Source organism: Trichosurus vulpecula, chromosome 5 (genome assembly GCF_011100635.1).
Source record: "Trichosurus vulpecula isolate mTriVul1 chromosome 5, mTriVul1.pri, whole genome shotgun sequence".
Taxonomy (NCBI): Eukaryota; Metazoa; Chordata; class Mammalia; order Diprotodontia; family Phalangeridae; genus Trichosurus; species Trichosurus vulpecula.
Window position 1 is genome coordinate 250,099,225 of NC_050577.1, and position 15,696 is coordinate 250,114,920.

At 36.7% G+C, this 15,696-nt stretch overlaps 1 protein-coding gene across 2 annotated transcripts in view; it reads right to left on the reverse strand.

The window, feature by feature from the left end:
• FRS2 (fibroblast growth factor receptor substrate 2) overlaps positions 1 to 15,696 on the reverse strand; it is a 123,273-nt gene that overhangs the window by 19,201 nt on the left and 88,376 nt on the right. For both annotated transcript variants that reach the window (XM_036759823.1, XM_036759824.1), the window contains 2 exons: positions 3,132 to 3,226; positions 1,260 to 1,351 (listed from right to left, as the gene is read on the reverse strand). In XM_036759823.1, the coding sequence (XP_036615718.1) occupies positions 1,260 to 1,325 (66 nt within the window). In that variant the 5' untranslated portion in view covers positions 1,326 to 1,351; positions 3,132 to 3,226. The remainder of the gene's footprint in view (positions 1 to 1,259; positions 1,352 to 3,131; positions 3,227 to 15,696) is intronic.

The following is a 15,696-nucleotide window of genomic DNA, read 5'->3' on the forward strand; positions in this document are numbered from 1 at the left end:
ACAAGAAAAATATAAATGATTTTATACCATTGGCAAGAGTGTCATGATTTTGTTTTTTCCAAACAAAGTAGTAACAATTAAAATATTATTTTAGGACAATTAAATTGATGGACAGATTAGAGGGGAGTGATACTGGAGGGAGGAAAGCTAGTTAAGATGCTACTATGAGAGTGTAGCCATAAAGTGCTTAGGCTGTGGTAATGATACTGTAAAACTGAAAGAAAGGAAAAAACATACAACATGAAGAAAAAAAATCAATAGGACTTAGCAACTGAGTGGACAGCAGGCAGGGGCAGGGATGGGGGAAGGGGGAGTGTTAAGGAAGCCAAGGGAGAGAAATGAATTAAAGATGACTTGAGGTTTCAATCTTGGGAGAATGAGAAAACCATGCCATTAACAAAAGCAGGAAAATCAGGATTGGAGAAGAAAAGAAAAGGAGAGAGCTGGTTTCAGAAAGGAGATGTCAGGTTCAGTTTGAAATAAGTCAAGTTTGAATTGAGAGAGGGACACTCAAATGGAAACGCCCAGTCCTCAGAAGAAACACAAATCAATTGGGAGAAATTTATAATGTGGTACCTGCTTTTCAAAACCTACCTAATGAACCAAAGCTTTTTTGGTTAAAAAAAAAATACAGTACCTCATCTAAAGAAAAAAAAAAACAGACCTGAAATGCTAGCTAATTAAAACTATGCCAGCGACCTTATAACACAACTGAATATATCTGATTTAATATTCCTGAAAAGTTGTTTAAAAAACAAAGTTTTGTGTGTAAACACATGTGTATGTGTGTGTGTGTATGTGTGTGTGTGTGTGTGTGTGTGTGTGTGAGAGAGAGAGAGAGCATATATATATTTATATTTGTTTTATAATTTTAAAAACCTATTCCCAGGGTATTTTTCTTCTTGCTCCTAAAGGAGATTTTATAGAAGGGACCAATGCATTTAGATAGAGGGTTATACTTGAGGACTTTTAAGATGCCTTCACATAGTTTTTTCTTCTCTCTACTGTCACATCCCTTCAAACTTTTTTTCATGTGTTGGCTTTAATCAATACTAGGTTAACAGCCCTGATAGCTAAGCCTGTTAAAAATGACTATGCTCTGAATAAAAAGCTCTTCAACTACATGAAAGACAGGTCTTGCGAAAGACAGAACGTTTTGTTTATTTCCCGATTCTGGAAGGTTAATATTGCCAAATAAATGACATCTGTCTCTTATTGCATAAATAAAATTTAAAGTTAAGGTTAGAAATTTTACTCACCTTAAACTTGCTTCGATGATTATCTGGGACAGTTTCTTTATCTGGACAGCTACAACAGCTACCCATGACTTCTTTAGAAGACCATGTGATCTCTATACAAAAAGATGATTTACACAATGATTAATAATATTATATGCTATTCATAATTTTAACTTTGTTTGACTTGATCACTGTTTTGTTTTGAAATTCACAGAAAACTCATACTTGTGATAAAGTAGCTTCACTATGTTTTCCTCATTCTGAAAATATCTAAAACCAAGTTTTAACCAAGTAACAAAAATGGTGAAATATAATCATTTCTTTTACACATAATGAATTTTGCCCAAATGAATTCACTATTTCTCTAAAACTCTTTCCCACAGAAGTAGGTGACAGTCAATTCCCAGATTATGTAAAGAGCTGTGAAAACACCCTGTAGAAGGGAGAAAATCCAGTACGGCACTGACAAGTGAGGGAAATGATTTATTGGAATAGGATGAAGTTCATCAGAGGCAAGCACAATTATTTATAATTAGGGATAAAAAACTAACTAAAGAGAACACAAATAATATATTAAGATATAAGGAGGAAAAAACAGTTCTTTATATTTCTATAGTGTTTTAAAGTTTACAAAATGCTTTCCTTACAACAACCACTACGTGAGACAGCAGAAGTATTATGATAATCCTCATTTTACAGATAGGAGGAAGGAACTGAAGTGCATAGTTAAATGCTTTACTCATGGTCCCACAGCTATTAAATGTCAATGCTAAGATCTGAAGCCAGGGTGAGTGCTCTTTTTGGTACATCATGCTCTCTGTTGCTAGGTATTTCATACAATTTTGGAGTTAGGGAATCAATATAATACCAGTTTAGTAGTATGCTCTCTCTAACAGGTGTGCCACCCCTGTTGCTTCCATGTCAAGATTGTCTTTGGATGACTGCCTGTGAGACAGACACAGTCTATTGTAACTTGGAAATGAATGATATGTCGAAAGTTATAGTTGGTTCATCTTGGGAGCTGGGCTATAAACTTCCTGAGATATATAACATTCTTTTTGTATTCAGCTTTGCATATGGAAATGATCTTTTTCTCCTGACGTTTAAGTTCAAAGATTAAAGGAAAAAAATAAAGACAATTTGAGGATAATTGATAATATTGGGAATTTAATAAGCTTAAAGCACAATACAAGGAAAGATATATCAGTACCACCAAAGAGATATTGCACCACTTAAGTTGCTACCAGCAGAGGGCTCTCAAACTCCTTTTCAAAAGTAGAAAAAAGTCCTTACATCTGTCACTCCTTTAAAAAGCAACCAAGAACCTTGTACTACTGTTAGGAATGTGGTTCACAAACTTAAGGCTATAAACTTGTATCATGAAGTTACACAGTCTTCCAAGTTTAGGCACTTTATTATTTGGGAGGGTGGGGAGATGGGAGATGGGAGTAGGGTAGTGTAGGGCCTCCTGGAAAAGATCTACCACATTTCAGACCACTAAAGTACTATTTGGGGAATCTCCAAAGACCAATAAAAGCTTTTCCCACTTCCCTAAACACACTACCAGAAAATGTTCACAGCTTCCCTCTTGCCACTCCTCCCACCATAGACTTCACAAAAATAATGCCATAAGTTAGATATTTTCATCATGGTAAATAATGTGAAAGTAACTAAGAAAAATCAGCCTTTGTTTCTGAAGAATCTTAAGATAATGGAGTATAATAAATATTTTAAAGTAAAAAAAAAAGGTTTAAGAAAACCCTGAAAAGCCAGTTGTGGCATTTTTTAAAAGAGAGCTATCCTAAACAGAAGTTGCATTAAAGAAATAAGAAGCCTAAATTAAATACTTTTATAGGAAGCCATTAAAAAAAACCCAAACAACCTTCAACTTACCTAGATCTGGCCATTAATATGCTTAACCTCTGCTGCAACATCAGGATTTCAATCATACTTCAAAATATCAAGCTTTGTTTGCTTGCTTATGTAACCTAGGAATATTAAAAAATGAGAGATGTCAAAATTTTCTTTAAAATAATTTATGAGAATGTTGGGAGTTCTATCAATCTTATTTGGATTCCAGTTCAAAGTGTCAAAATCCTAAAAAAAAAAAAAAAAAGGAGGGGGGTTAAAATAATTACACACCAAATGTCTTTGTTAAAGTTTCTCATTTTTTTCCATTCTTCTATTACATTATATATGCCTATCAACGTGAAAGTCAGCCTTTCCCAAAGTTTGAAAAAATAAAGTCTAACGTGTGAGGTACATTTGCCACTAACCAGCTGAGGGGCATTGGGAATTAGTTGCTTTCGAAGAGTATGTCATGGCAGTTTCCCTAGGTGGGTCTTGAGACTTTGGATGTTAAGTTACTACAGATAATATAAAATTTATGAATAATCAATGTAAATTTCAATTGCCTAGAAACAATTCCTCACATCAAATGAGAGCCATTGGCCTCGATCAGGGCTTCTCAAACTTTTTCCACTTGAGACTCCTTTTCACAGCCCCTTTTCTCATTACTCGTTCAGCCAGTGTTCATCGTTGTGTGGCTGGAGGGCATGCAGAGTGCAAAATGTGCTTGATTTGTGTTCAGAACCAAGGCTGCAGTGAAGTTACCCAATGCAAGACAAATGCTGCCAGAAACACCTCAGATTCATTACGTGTTTGATTTGTAATTAATTTTTGGTCCTTGCATTTTCAGAAATCTTTTACTGTTGCCAAATTTTTTTTGACCCCATGTTGTGGCCCACAGATTAAGAAGCACTGAACTAGATGACCTCTTAAAGAGTTACTTTATAAATAGTTTAGGTTCCAACAGCTCTGCCCCAGGCTATTGTGACAGTGTCCTTATAATTTAACTCTAGCTACCACCCTGTCTCTTACTGTCTATACAACCTGTCTATACAACTACCAAAGTGTATTTCTAGAGCACAGGACCTGCCTTTTCCCCACCTCAAGAAATTCCAGTGGTTCTCCTATTATCTCCAAGATCAAATAAACTATGTCCCACATTTAAAGCCCTTCACAAATGGCTCTAGCCCACCTTTCTCAACTTATTACATGTTATTTATTGACACATATTCTCCATTTCAATCAAGCCCAACTATTCAATCCTCTTCACATACAACATTCCATTTTCCACCTCCATGCTTTTGCAAAAGCTGTCCCTGATGCTTAGAAATGTATTCCCATCTTGTTTTTTTCGACCTCTTAAAACTGATAGTTTCCTTCAGAGATAAGGTCAAATACCATCTCCCACGAGACATTCCTGATTCTTCCAGCTACTAGTGCCCTCTCCCCTTTGAAATTACTTTTTATTCTCTATTCCTAAGTAAACATGTTTCCATTGATTGAATGCAAGGTCCTTGAGAAACTATTTAAGTTTCATTTTTATCTTTGTCTCAGGAGCAGATTCGGTACCTCACTGAAGGAAAAACTAGCCTAGCCTGAATAGGGTAGATATTATTCCTAAGAGACTCTGCCTCTAAGGAGAAGTCTCCTATTTGACTGAAAAAGTAAAGGTCATCTATTGTAAGCTCTTTCTTCTCCCCTATTCTCCTCCATAGGTTTCCCCAGTGCCTTGTCCTTTGTCCCAATCTTTGAGGAAAACGGAGGTCCTTCTACTTGCCAAGTGGAAGTCCAGCACCTCTACAAGAAGATCATAGGCCCTTGATCCTGGCCTAGGCCTTCTCAACTTCTCAAGGAGTCCATGCTTTTCCTCCCTCCCTCTCTCTCTGTCTTTCCCTCTCGCTCATCTTTAATTTCTTCTTACCACAGTTCCTTCCCATCACCCTAAAAAGTCCCTAGGTTTTCCTCCATCCCTAAAAAATTTTCACTTTAAACAATTATCTCCTCAACTTAACACCTTATATCACTTCTCTCTTTCAAAGTCAAATAATTCTCATTTGCTGTTTTGGCTTTTCTATCTCTAATTTTTCAATCCCTTGCATTATGGCTTCTGTTCCAACCACTTGACTTTCCAGTTATAAACGTTCTTTTAATTACTAGATCCAAAATCTTTTCTCAGTCCTCACCTTCTAAACTTCTCTGTGACTTGTAACACAGTTGCTCTTAGGTTGCATCTTTGCTCAGCTTTTTGGACACTTTTCTCTCCTGGTCCTTGTCTTAGTCATTCTGTAGCTCTTTCTTTTATTCCTTTGCTAGATCATCACTATCTATATATAATTCCCTAAACCTGAGAGTTTTCTGAGGCTCTGTCCTGAGCCTTGCTCTCACGTCTGAGACAGCTGGTGACACAGTGGATAGAATGTTGGGCCTGGAATCAAAAGACCTAAATTCAAATCAGGCCTTAGCCATTTGTTAGCTATATGACCCTGGACAAGTCACTTAATCTGTCTGCCTCAGTCTCCTCAAATGTAAAATGGGATAATAACAGCACCCACCTCATAGGGTTGTTACGAAGATCAAATAACATAATATTTTTTAAAAAGTGTTCAGTACAGTGCTTGGCATATAAAAGGCCCTATATAAATGCTTTATTCTCTTTGCCCCTTCCCTTTGCCTTCCCATTGCACCCTGTCTCAAGTCACCTCCTTACGCTGATGATTCCCAAATCTACCAAGCTCTAATCTGTCTCATTTCTAGCCATACCACAACCCTCTAGTTCAGCCCCTCATCGCCTTTCCTATGGGCTACTGCAATGGCTTCCTAATTGATCTCTCAGTATCCATTCACTCTCTCCTCCAATCTATCTCCACAGTTACTAAAGTGATTTTCCTAAATCACAGGTCTGACCATGCACTCCCCTACTGAATAAACTTCATCGGTTTCCTATTGCTTATAGGATTAAATAGAAACTTCTTAGAAACATTCCATAACCAGGCACTGGGTTACCTTTCTAGGATAGTCCAGGTAAACTGGCCTTGCTGCTCCCCATTAATGACATTCTATCTTCTGCTTAAGGGATTTTGCACAGGCTTTCTCTTATACCTGAATGCCCTTTTCCTCTGAAGCTAAGAATTTCTACCTTCATGCAAATCTCAGGTCAAATGCCACCTCCTTCCATAAGGCCCCAACAAGTTGCTACTGTCTCTCTTCCCATCCTGCCAAATAAACACATATTTATATGTGCTTATATGTGTATATTTTGTCTACCTTATAATGTATGATCCTTGCCAACAGGTACTGTTTCATTTTTGTCTTTATATCTCCATTTCTTATATCACAAGAGTATTATATTAATATACCATATTACCAGTCATCAAATTTATATACCATAATTTGTCAAGCAATTTTCCCAAATGATGGGTACTCCCTTAGTTTCCAGTATTTTGTTTGCCGCCACAAAAAAAATATTTTTTTTTTAAAAAAAGAGATTAAATGTTTTTGTACGTATGGGTCTTTTTCCTCTTTCATTGAATAGAGGCTTAGGAGTGGTATTGCTGGATCAAAGGCTATGCACATTTTAGTAATTTTTGGGCAGAGTTACAAATTGCTTTTCAGAATGGTTGGACCAATTCATAGCACCACCAACATTGCATTAATGATGCCCATTTTCACCATGGCTCCTACAACATTTGTCTTTTTTTTTCATCACTCTGTTAATCTAATAGATATGAAACAAAGCCTCAGAACTGATTCAATCTGAATTTCTCTAATTATGAGCAATTCAAAGCATTTTTAACATGGCTTTTGATGGCTTGGACCTCTTCCCTTGAGAACTGCCTGTTCATATCCTCTGACCATTTATCAACTGGGTAACAGCTCTTACTCTTCTAAATTTGAACCCGTTCCTTCTACTATATTGAAAAATAAACTTTTATCAAGTCAACAGGCATTTATTAAGTGCCTACTATATACCAGGTACTTTGCTAAGTGCTTAAGGATACAAGGAAAGGCAAAAACCATCTCTGCCCTCAAGGAGCTTACATTCTAATGAGGGAGACACGTAAATAACTATGTTCATGCAAGATATACCCCAGGATAAAATGGAGTTTTCCTGATTATTTCTTTTTATTATTTCACTTTTAATTGAAGTTTCCCTGCTTAATTCTTTTAATCACATCTATTTTTATTGTTGCCTTGCCTGCAATCATGTTTGCTTTACTTTTTTTGAGTTTGCCTGAAGTATAATAGATTTTACTTCTACCTCTTATTTACTGGAACTCTACAAATTTTAAAAGTTTGAAATGTGCTTTTTATAAATCATATGTTGTATGGATTCTAATCTATTCTACTTCCATTTATTAAGGGAAAGCTCAACCTATTCATGTTAGTATTAACTGATTTTCATCCATACTGTTCTTTTGTAGTTTTCCCTTTCTTTTCTCATTATTATATATTACATTGTTAGTATAAGTTAATATATTGTATGTAATGTTACATGTGACTACAGTAAAAATAATAACAAGAGCTAGCTAACATTTACTTAGCACTTTATGGTTTGTGAAATGTTTTTTGAATATTTTCTCATTTAATTCTCACAGCAATCTAGGGAGATAATTTGAAGCCACATCCTCAGACCCCAAATCCAGAGTTGTTTCCACTGTTCAATGCTACTTCTGTAATAATTTCTCATTATAAAATGCCCCTCCATTACATGACCTTAGGCAACTTTTCTATACCTCAGTAAGGTGACAATAATTCTAGCCTTGCTTATTTCAGAAGGTTGTTATAAAGATAAAATAATTAATATGAATTTTCTTTAAAAACAGAAATCATTTAATATATGTGACATCATTACTCTAAGAACTAAATAATATTACTGAAGCAATACAATGATCAAACAACCTGGATTTCCATCCTCACCCTTTCTATCTGTGTAAACCTTAGGCAAATCATTTCACCATTCTGACTCCCAGTTCTTCACCTGGATTAAACAAGTTGGCTCTGATAAATGCAAAGCAAAGTGCAGAGATGCTTATATGCCCCATCTCAAAGGAAAATTCCAAATTCCATTAAGATCCTTCATGTTGGTCAAAAGTCATCATTACTCACATATATGTTATATACTTTGACAGACACTGACCTGTGATACGACCAGTGATACGACAGTTTTACTACAGTACTGATAAAAAAAAGAGCTGGAAATTACCTTAATTGTTATTTAGTAAGAACTGAGGGCCAGAGATGTTGAGAGCCTTGCCCAAAGTCATAAAGATAGAGATAAAGACTACATCTGTGATTTCATTGGTATAGAGAACTCTCAGTGAGGGAACTCCTCCCAAAGCAGGCTGGTACTTTCTTGGCAACTTATAATCTTAGAGCTGTCTAGTATACTTAAAGATTCAGTGTCTAGACCAGAATCACAAAGGACTTGAACCCAGGTGTTCATATTCAAATTTTCAAATCAATAAGCATGTATTAAGCACTTACTATATGTTTGTGCTAAAGGCTAGAGATACAAATAAGAAAAATAAAGACAGTCCTTGTTCTCAATGAAGTTACAATCTAATGGGGGAAGTTGAAAAGCTGTGGAAGGGCTGCAATCATAACGGCAGAGGTTACTGAGGACACCAATGAGGTGTGAGACAAAGCTCATGTAGTCTCTTGGATGATGCATTTCCTGGTGACAAACTTCTCCTGGGGGCATGGCAATGGTGGAGTTAAATCCAAGGACTGGAGCTGGTGGGACTGGGGTCCTGGCTCTAAGGTCAAGTCTCTCATCCACTATGCCATGCTACCTCTCATAGAGGAGGTAGTAGTAGTAAATAACAAAGTTGGGATTTCAATCTAGCCCTTTGACTCTAAATCCCATATCCTTTTATCTCAAATTATTCTGATACAATACTCTGAGAATGACAGTCTTTGGGGTTAGAGCATGGCATATACTGTCCAATGTGGCTGATGTGTTGGGATTAGTCCTCCTAAACCACTTCCCTCTACCCCTTTTCTCAAGACATTATGAAATCCTTTGAAGGCAGTGATTTTTTTATTTTTTTGGTCTTTGTATTGATACCTAACAGGCACACTGAGGTTCAATGACCTATCTGGGGTCATACAGATAGTAGGTGTAAGAGGCTGGATTTGAACTTGGGTCTTCCTGTCTCCAGGTCCAGAGTTCTATCCACTGCGCCACCTAGCTACACATGTAACAGTTCTTAAAAGTCATTTAGCTACCTTTTTTACATATAGCAAAATCTAAATGCAGTCATTTAATTATGAATATCACTTTGGAAAACATACAAAATATTGAACAACTCTAGCCACAAACATCAATAAACCAGACCACTGGTAGTCAAAAGAAAGTTTTAGACAAAACTTCACTTTTAATAGTGTACACTGAAATAAATATCTATAAAAGTATCTTGAAGAGTAGCTACAGTAAATAATTTTCTAAATCAAATATCTATTAAAAAGAAAGCATCCACAAGAACATATTTCCAAACTCAGACTGTTTTTGTGTTAGGTTAAAAAAAAAGTTCAATTTCTTTATGTGTGTGTATACTTAAGAATGTTTAAATGATCCACTAATTTAAGACTGCAGTTCTACTAAATGACTCTGGATGTTCCCCCTCTTCCTCTGCCACCAATCAAACTGCTTCATGAATAGTTTAAGTTTGTCGGCATTTAGTTCAAACCTCAAAGACTACTCTTAGTGACACTTAGAGAATTACTATTGCTGTCTAAATGTCCAGGCCTGACCGATTATGCTCTTTTATAGTAACAATCTGGAGTTTGAATCCCAGCATCACCAATTATCAGGTGTAAGGTTAGGCAAGTCACTCAATTGATATGGGTCTCATTTTTCTCAACCTATATAATGAAGAGGTTTCAATAAAAGACTTCTATGTTCCTTTTGAGCTCTAGAACTGCTGTCCCAGTGCCATTCTAACAATAAAAGTTCCCTTTAAATATACTTTTTTGTTGGCCCTAACAGAAACAAACAAACAAACAAAAAAACCCATCCAAATTACATACATGAGTATTTGGTGAGATAATAGTTTTACAATCTATAAAATACTATCCCCACAACCACCATGAAAGGTACACAATTTCTTGCCCTTTTACATGAGATTAGGACTTTCCCAAAATCTCACAACTTGTGAATTATCAGAAAGGAAAAAAAAAAAAGCCTAGAGCCCAGATCTTCTGGCTCCAAATATAGTACTCTTCATGCAAGTTTCTAAGCAGAGCAAAGAGCATAAGAGCATAGTACAAAGCAATTTAAAGAGGACAGAAAGAACATAGCTCCCAAAGAAAATGGCAGAATTTAAATATGCAAAATCTAATAAACAAAAACTGGTAAACTGAAACACTGATAATACACTATTTATTAACTCGAAAAACAGACCTACTGTCATCAAATTTTGTTAAGAGATCAAAAGACTAAGCAAATTAATAAAAATTATATAACTATGCAACTGGAGCAAAGTTAGACAACTATAGAAGAAATGATATCTAAAAATGCTGGTGGCATTCATCAGTCCTGAGAGTGAGGCACTGCCTTCCTCAACCTCCCTTCTCTGCCTTCGTTCTTCTATACAGGCTGCAGTCCTGACTTTCTCTACAATGCCAAAGAAACCTCCTCAACTTGGAAGTTCACTCCACCTCCTGGACTTCTCACAGTCAGCCCCTCCATTTGGCAACCTTTTCTTTTGAGTGGATGCTTTCCTAGAACCTCCATTTTAAGGAAATATTCAGTAAAGTCATGTCTTCATTCCTCTCCAGGTTACACCCCAAACTTTCTCTATCATGCCCTCTAGAGAGAACCTCCTTCTTCCCTTTTATGTATTGTCTTCCTCCATCAGTGGAAAGCAGGGGAAGAGAAGGAAACAAGTGTTTGGCGCTGTGCTAAGCACTTTTACAACTAATATCTCACTTGATCCTCACAACAACCCAGAGAGGTGGGTGCTGTTATCATCTCTATGTTACAATTGAGAAAACTGAGGCAAACAGAGGTTAAATGACTTGCCAAGGGTCATACTGCTAGTAAGTGTCTGAGGCAGAATTTAAAGTCAAGACTTCCTGACTCTAGACCCAGGACTCTATTCACAGTAACACCAGCTACTTCCATTAGAATTTAAACTCCTTTTTTGGGTCTCCTTTAGCAAGTCATCGACTTGTTTTTCATGGTTTTCTCGCATCCTTCTCATTTCTCTTCCCAATTTTTCCTCTACTTCTCTAACTTGCTTTTTCAAATCCTTTTTGAGCTCTTCCATGGCCTGGAACCAGTTAACAGACTAACTCAAATGGCAAAAGAGCTCCAAAAAGCCAATGAGGAGAAGAATGCCTTGAAAGGCAGAATTAGCCAAATGGAAAAGGAGGTCCAAAAGACCACTGAAGAAAATACTACCTTAAAAATGAGATTGGAGCAAGTGGAAGCTAGTGACTTTATGAGAAATCAAGATATTATAAAACAGAACCAAAGGAATGAAAAAATGGAAGACAATGTGAAATATTTCATTGGAAAAACCACTGACCTGGAAAATAGATCCAGGAGAGATAATTTAAAAATTATTGGACTACCTGAAAGCCATGATCAAAAAAAGAGCCTAGATACCATCTTTCAAGAAATTATCAAGGAGAACTGCCCTGATATTCTAGAGCCACAGGGCAAAATAGAAATTGAAAGACTCCATCGATCGCCTCCTCAAATAGACCCCAAAAAGAAATCTCCTAGGAATATTGTCGCCAAATTCCAGAGCTCCCAGATCAAGGAGAAAATACTGCAAGCAGCCAGAAAGAAACAATTTGAGTATTGTGGAAACCCAATCAGAATAACCCAAGATCTGGCAGCTTCTACATTAAGAGATCGAAGGGCTTGGAATGCGATATTCCGGAGGTCAATGGAGCTAGGATTAAAACCTAGAATCACCTACCCAGCAAAACTGAGTATCATGCTCCAAGGCAAAATATGGATTTTCAATAAAATAGAGGACTTTCAAGCTTTCTCAGTGAAAAGACCAGAACTGAATAGAAAATTTGACTTTCAAACACAAGAATCAAGAGAAGCATGAAAAGCTCTTTTGTGCCTTTCAAGATGATAGATATCTTTATATGGTAATGGAATACATGCCTGGTGCAGACCTTGTAAACCTTATGAGTAACTATGATGTACCTGAAAAATGGGCCAAATTTTACACAGCTGAAGTTGTTCTTGCTTTGGATGCAATACACTCCATGGGTTTAATACATAGAGATGTGAAACCTGACAACATGCTTTTGGATAAAAATGGACATCTGAAATTAGCAGACTTTGGCACTTGCATGAAAATGGATGAAGTAAGTATACAGCTAAAATTGTTACACTTTCCTGAGAACTGTAAAACATGTTAATAAGTAAACAAATTTTAGAAATATAAACATACATTACTTAGCAATTCAGTTAATACTTTAGCTTTGGCTTCTTTCCTTTTTGACATACTGGCAGCCTGGTTGTGGGTAAGTGGGTAAGTTCATTATTAACTATACACATTTTCAATTCTCTTTAGTAGAGAAGAAAAAGGCAAAAATATTATCAGTGGCCAGTTTTCTCTTCCATGAAAGCTGGCATACCAACTATTGTTTACATTGTTTTACATGAGTAAGAAGATATCATATGCACTTAAATAAAAGAGGCTCACAACCTAGGTATCATAAAAAAAAAAGAATTTAAACTCCTTGAGGTCAGGGACTCTCTGCTGGCATTTTGTACCTAGTACACAACAAGCACTTGATAAATGTTTACTGATTGACTTATTTTCTCACTTCTTGTTTTTCAACATTTGTCTTGCTTTCCTTTCTCCCTCCCTCCTCCTTTGCCGTGCCATAGGCCTTTCAGCGGCACATGTAACATTAGTTACTCTCACAGATACAGTTCTGGGTTAACAGGACCTGTCCAGTCATTTTCAATCATGTCTGACTCTTGAATACCCCATTTGAGGTTTTCTTGGCAAAGATAGTGGAGTAGTTTGCCATTTCCTTCTCTAGTTCATTTTACAGATGATTGAGGCAAAAAGGGTTAAGTGACTTGCCCAAGTTCACACAGCTAGTGTCTAAGGCCAGACAAACTCTGGAAGAGGAGTCTTCCTGACTCCAGGCCTGGCACTCTGTCACCTACTGGCCCTGAGTTAACAGGATTGGATTACAAACCACAATGATGGGGTGTTTATCTTGATCCAGAGCACTATGGTAACACATTTATATGCCACATATAAATTTACAAAGGTTTACAGAGCACATTCCTTACATCAAACTCTGAGATAGACATGGCAAGTATTGTCATTCCTCACCTTTGCAGGACTGAGACTGACAGGTTAACACAAATGTGACTTTTAGTCCCTATATCACACAGAAATTCATTCTCAAACAAGAGGTTAACTACATTATTCTGCACCAATAATCCTGATGCCTTGCCATTTGGTTATCTTCCAGTTATTTCACCAAAGATTGGGAAGGGGGAAAGAGACTAAATTCAAAACTGTGCACTGGACTGCTTCAATACATCAATAAGCATTTATTAAGGACCTACTTTGTGCCTGACCCTGTGGTAAGTGCTGGAGATAGAGAAAAGTATTTGCCAGCGAAGTAGCATACCTTCTAATGGAGGAGATGACACGTAATACATGCAAAATTAATACAATGTAGCTAGTGGAGGAGACATATAATATATTCAAAATTAATACAATGTAGCTAATGGAGGAGACTATACATAACATATACAAAATCAATACAATGTAGCTGATGGAGACCCCCCACACATATGCAAAATTAATACAATGTAGCTAATGGAGGAGAATACCCATAATATATTCAAAATCAATACAGTGTAGCTAATGGAGGAGACTACACATAACATATACAAAATCAATGTAATGTAGCTTTCAGAGAGAGCGCAAGAGCAGCTGAGAGCAACAGGAAAAACTACATAGAATGTTGTACTTGGAGTTGCTACTTGATAGCAACTTTTGGAAAAAGTAACTGGAAATGGGGATTGTAAACGTGAATACTAGTTAGCTACATTACAGAACCTAGCGAACCAAACTGTGTTACTGACTGATAGAAAAATATAGCATCTAATATGGCAATTTAAGAACTAAAGAGAAAAAATTTTGGAGGTGACTTTGTTTCCTGAGAGTGGTCTAGGCTAAGTCTGACACAGGCTGGGCCTATAGTTAGTTGTATTTATTTGAAAGATGCCTTTTTTTGTATCTCCAGCATTTAGCACAGTGCCTGGCACATGGTAGGTGCTTAATAAATATTGACTGCTTAATCTCCTAAGCACAGTTCTGACTTATTCAGATGTTTCTACTGGCGCCCTCTTATTTCTAGGGTCAAACACAAACTCTTCTATTTTGCAACACATAAAGATTAAATAAATGACTGTAATCCATCCAAAGGCATCCTCCTTATCATCTAGAAATCCCTAACATACTTGGAGGTGGAAAATAGTTGGACAATTAGGAAACAGCAAAGTGGTTTATGAGAGATCAATTAGCACTCACAGTGCTCACAAATAGTACTACAATGCTGACTACCTATAATAAGCCAAGCATATGAGGACTATCTCAAGCAGTGAAATGTGAAACCATAAACTCAGGGTTTGCTGTATAAATCTAGTCATAATTCAACCAACAAGTATCTATTAAGCTTAAGCACAGTGTCTCGAGGGTTTTAGAGCAATTCTAGGACTGTCACATAGTAGCACTGTGCTTGTTCCTTTCCCCTTCACGGACTTCTGAGATACCCTACATAACTGGCACTGAACTATGACTGAGGGAATATAAGACATGTATGTTTCCTGCCTTCAAAGGAATTTAAAATCTGGTTTGAAAGACAAAAATTCTAAGATACCCTAAATAATTAAGAGAAAAATGTGAGCATTATACAATTACCCTAATAATCTGTGTGATACAGATTATAGTTCAAAGGTAGGAGAAACCTTACAGGTCTTAAGTGAGACTTTGAATACAAACATGATAGAAAGGCAGGTGGAAGGGCATTTCAAACTGGAGGAATAGCATGAACAAAAAATCATGGGTAGAAATGCACACAGTATGTGTGAGAAACCTTAAAAAAATAGACTGGATAATTAGAGTGGCATGTTCCTTCTACAGAACAGCAGGGGAGAAAATCAAGTCAAATCTTGACAACTAAATTTAAATAACCCAAATGGGGAGTGAGGGAGAGGGTGATTGAACAAACCATAAATGAACTTCCAAAAGGAAAAAACCTAGGACCAGATGGATTTACAAGTAAATTCTATCAATCTTGCAAATAACTAATTTCAATATTACATAAGCAGATCACAAAAAAATGAGGGGAAGGGAATAAGCATTAATAGAGTGCCTACTATATGGCAGGCATTATGCCAAGCACTTTAAAAATATCCTTTCATTTGATTCTAACAATAAGATTGAGAGGCTGTTAGCATCCCTATTTTGTAGTTGAAGATACTAAGGCAGACAGAGGTTAAGTGACCCACCAGGGTCACAAGCTAGTCAGTGTCTGAGGTCATATCTAAACTCAGGTCTTCCTGATGACAGGCCCTGGTTCTACTGCACCACTAGCTGCCTCTAAA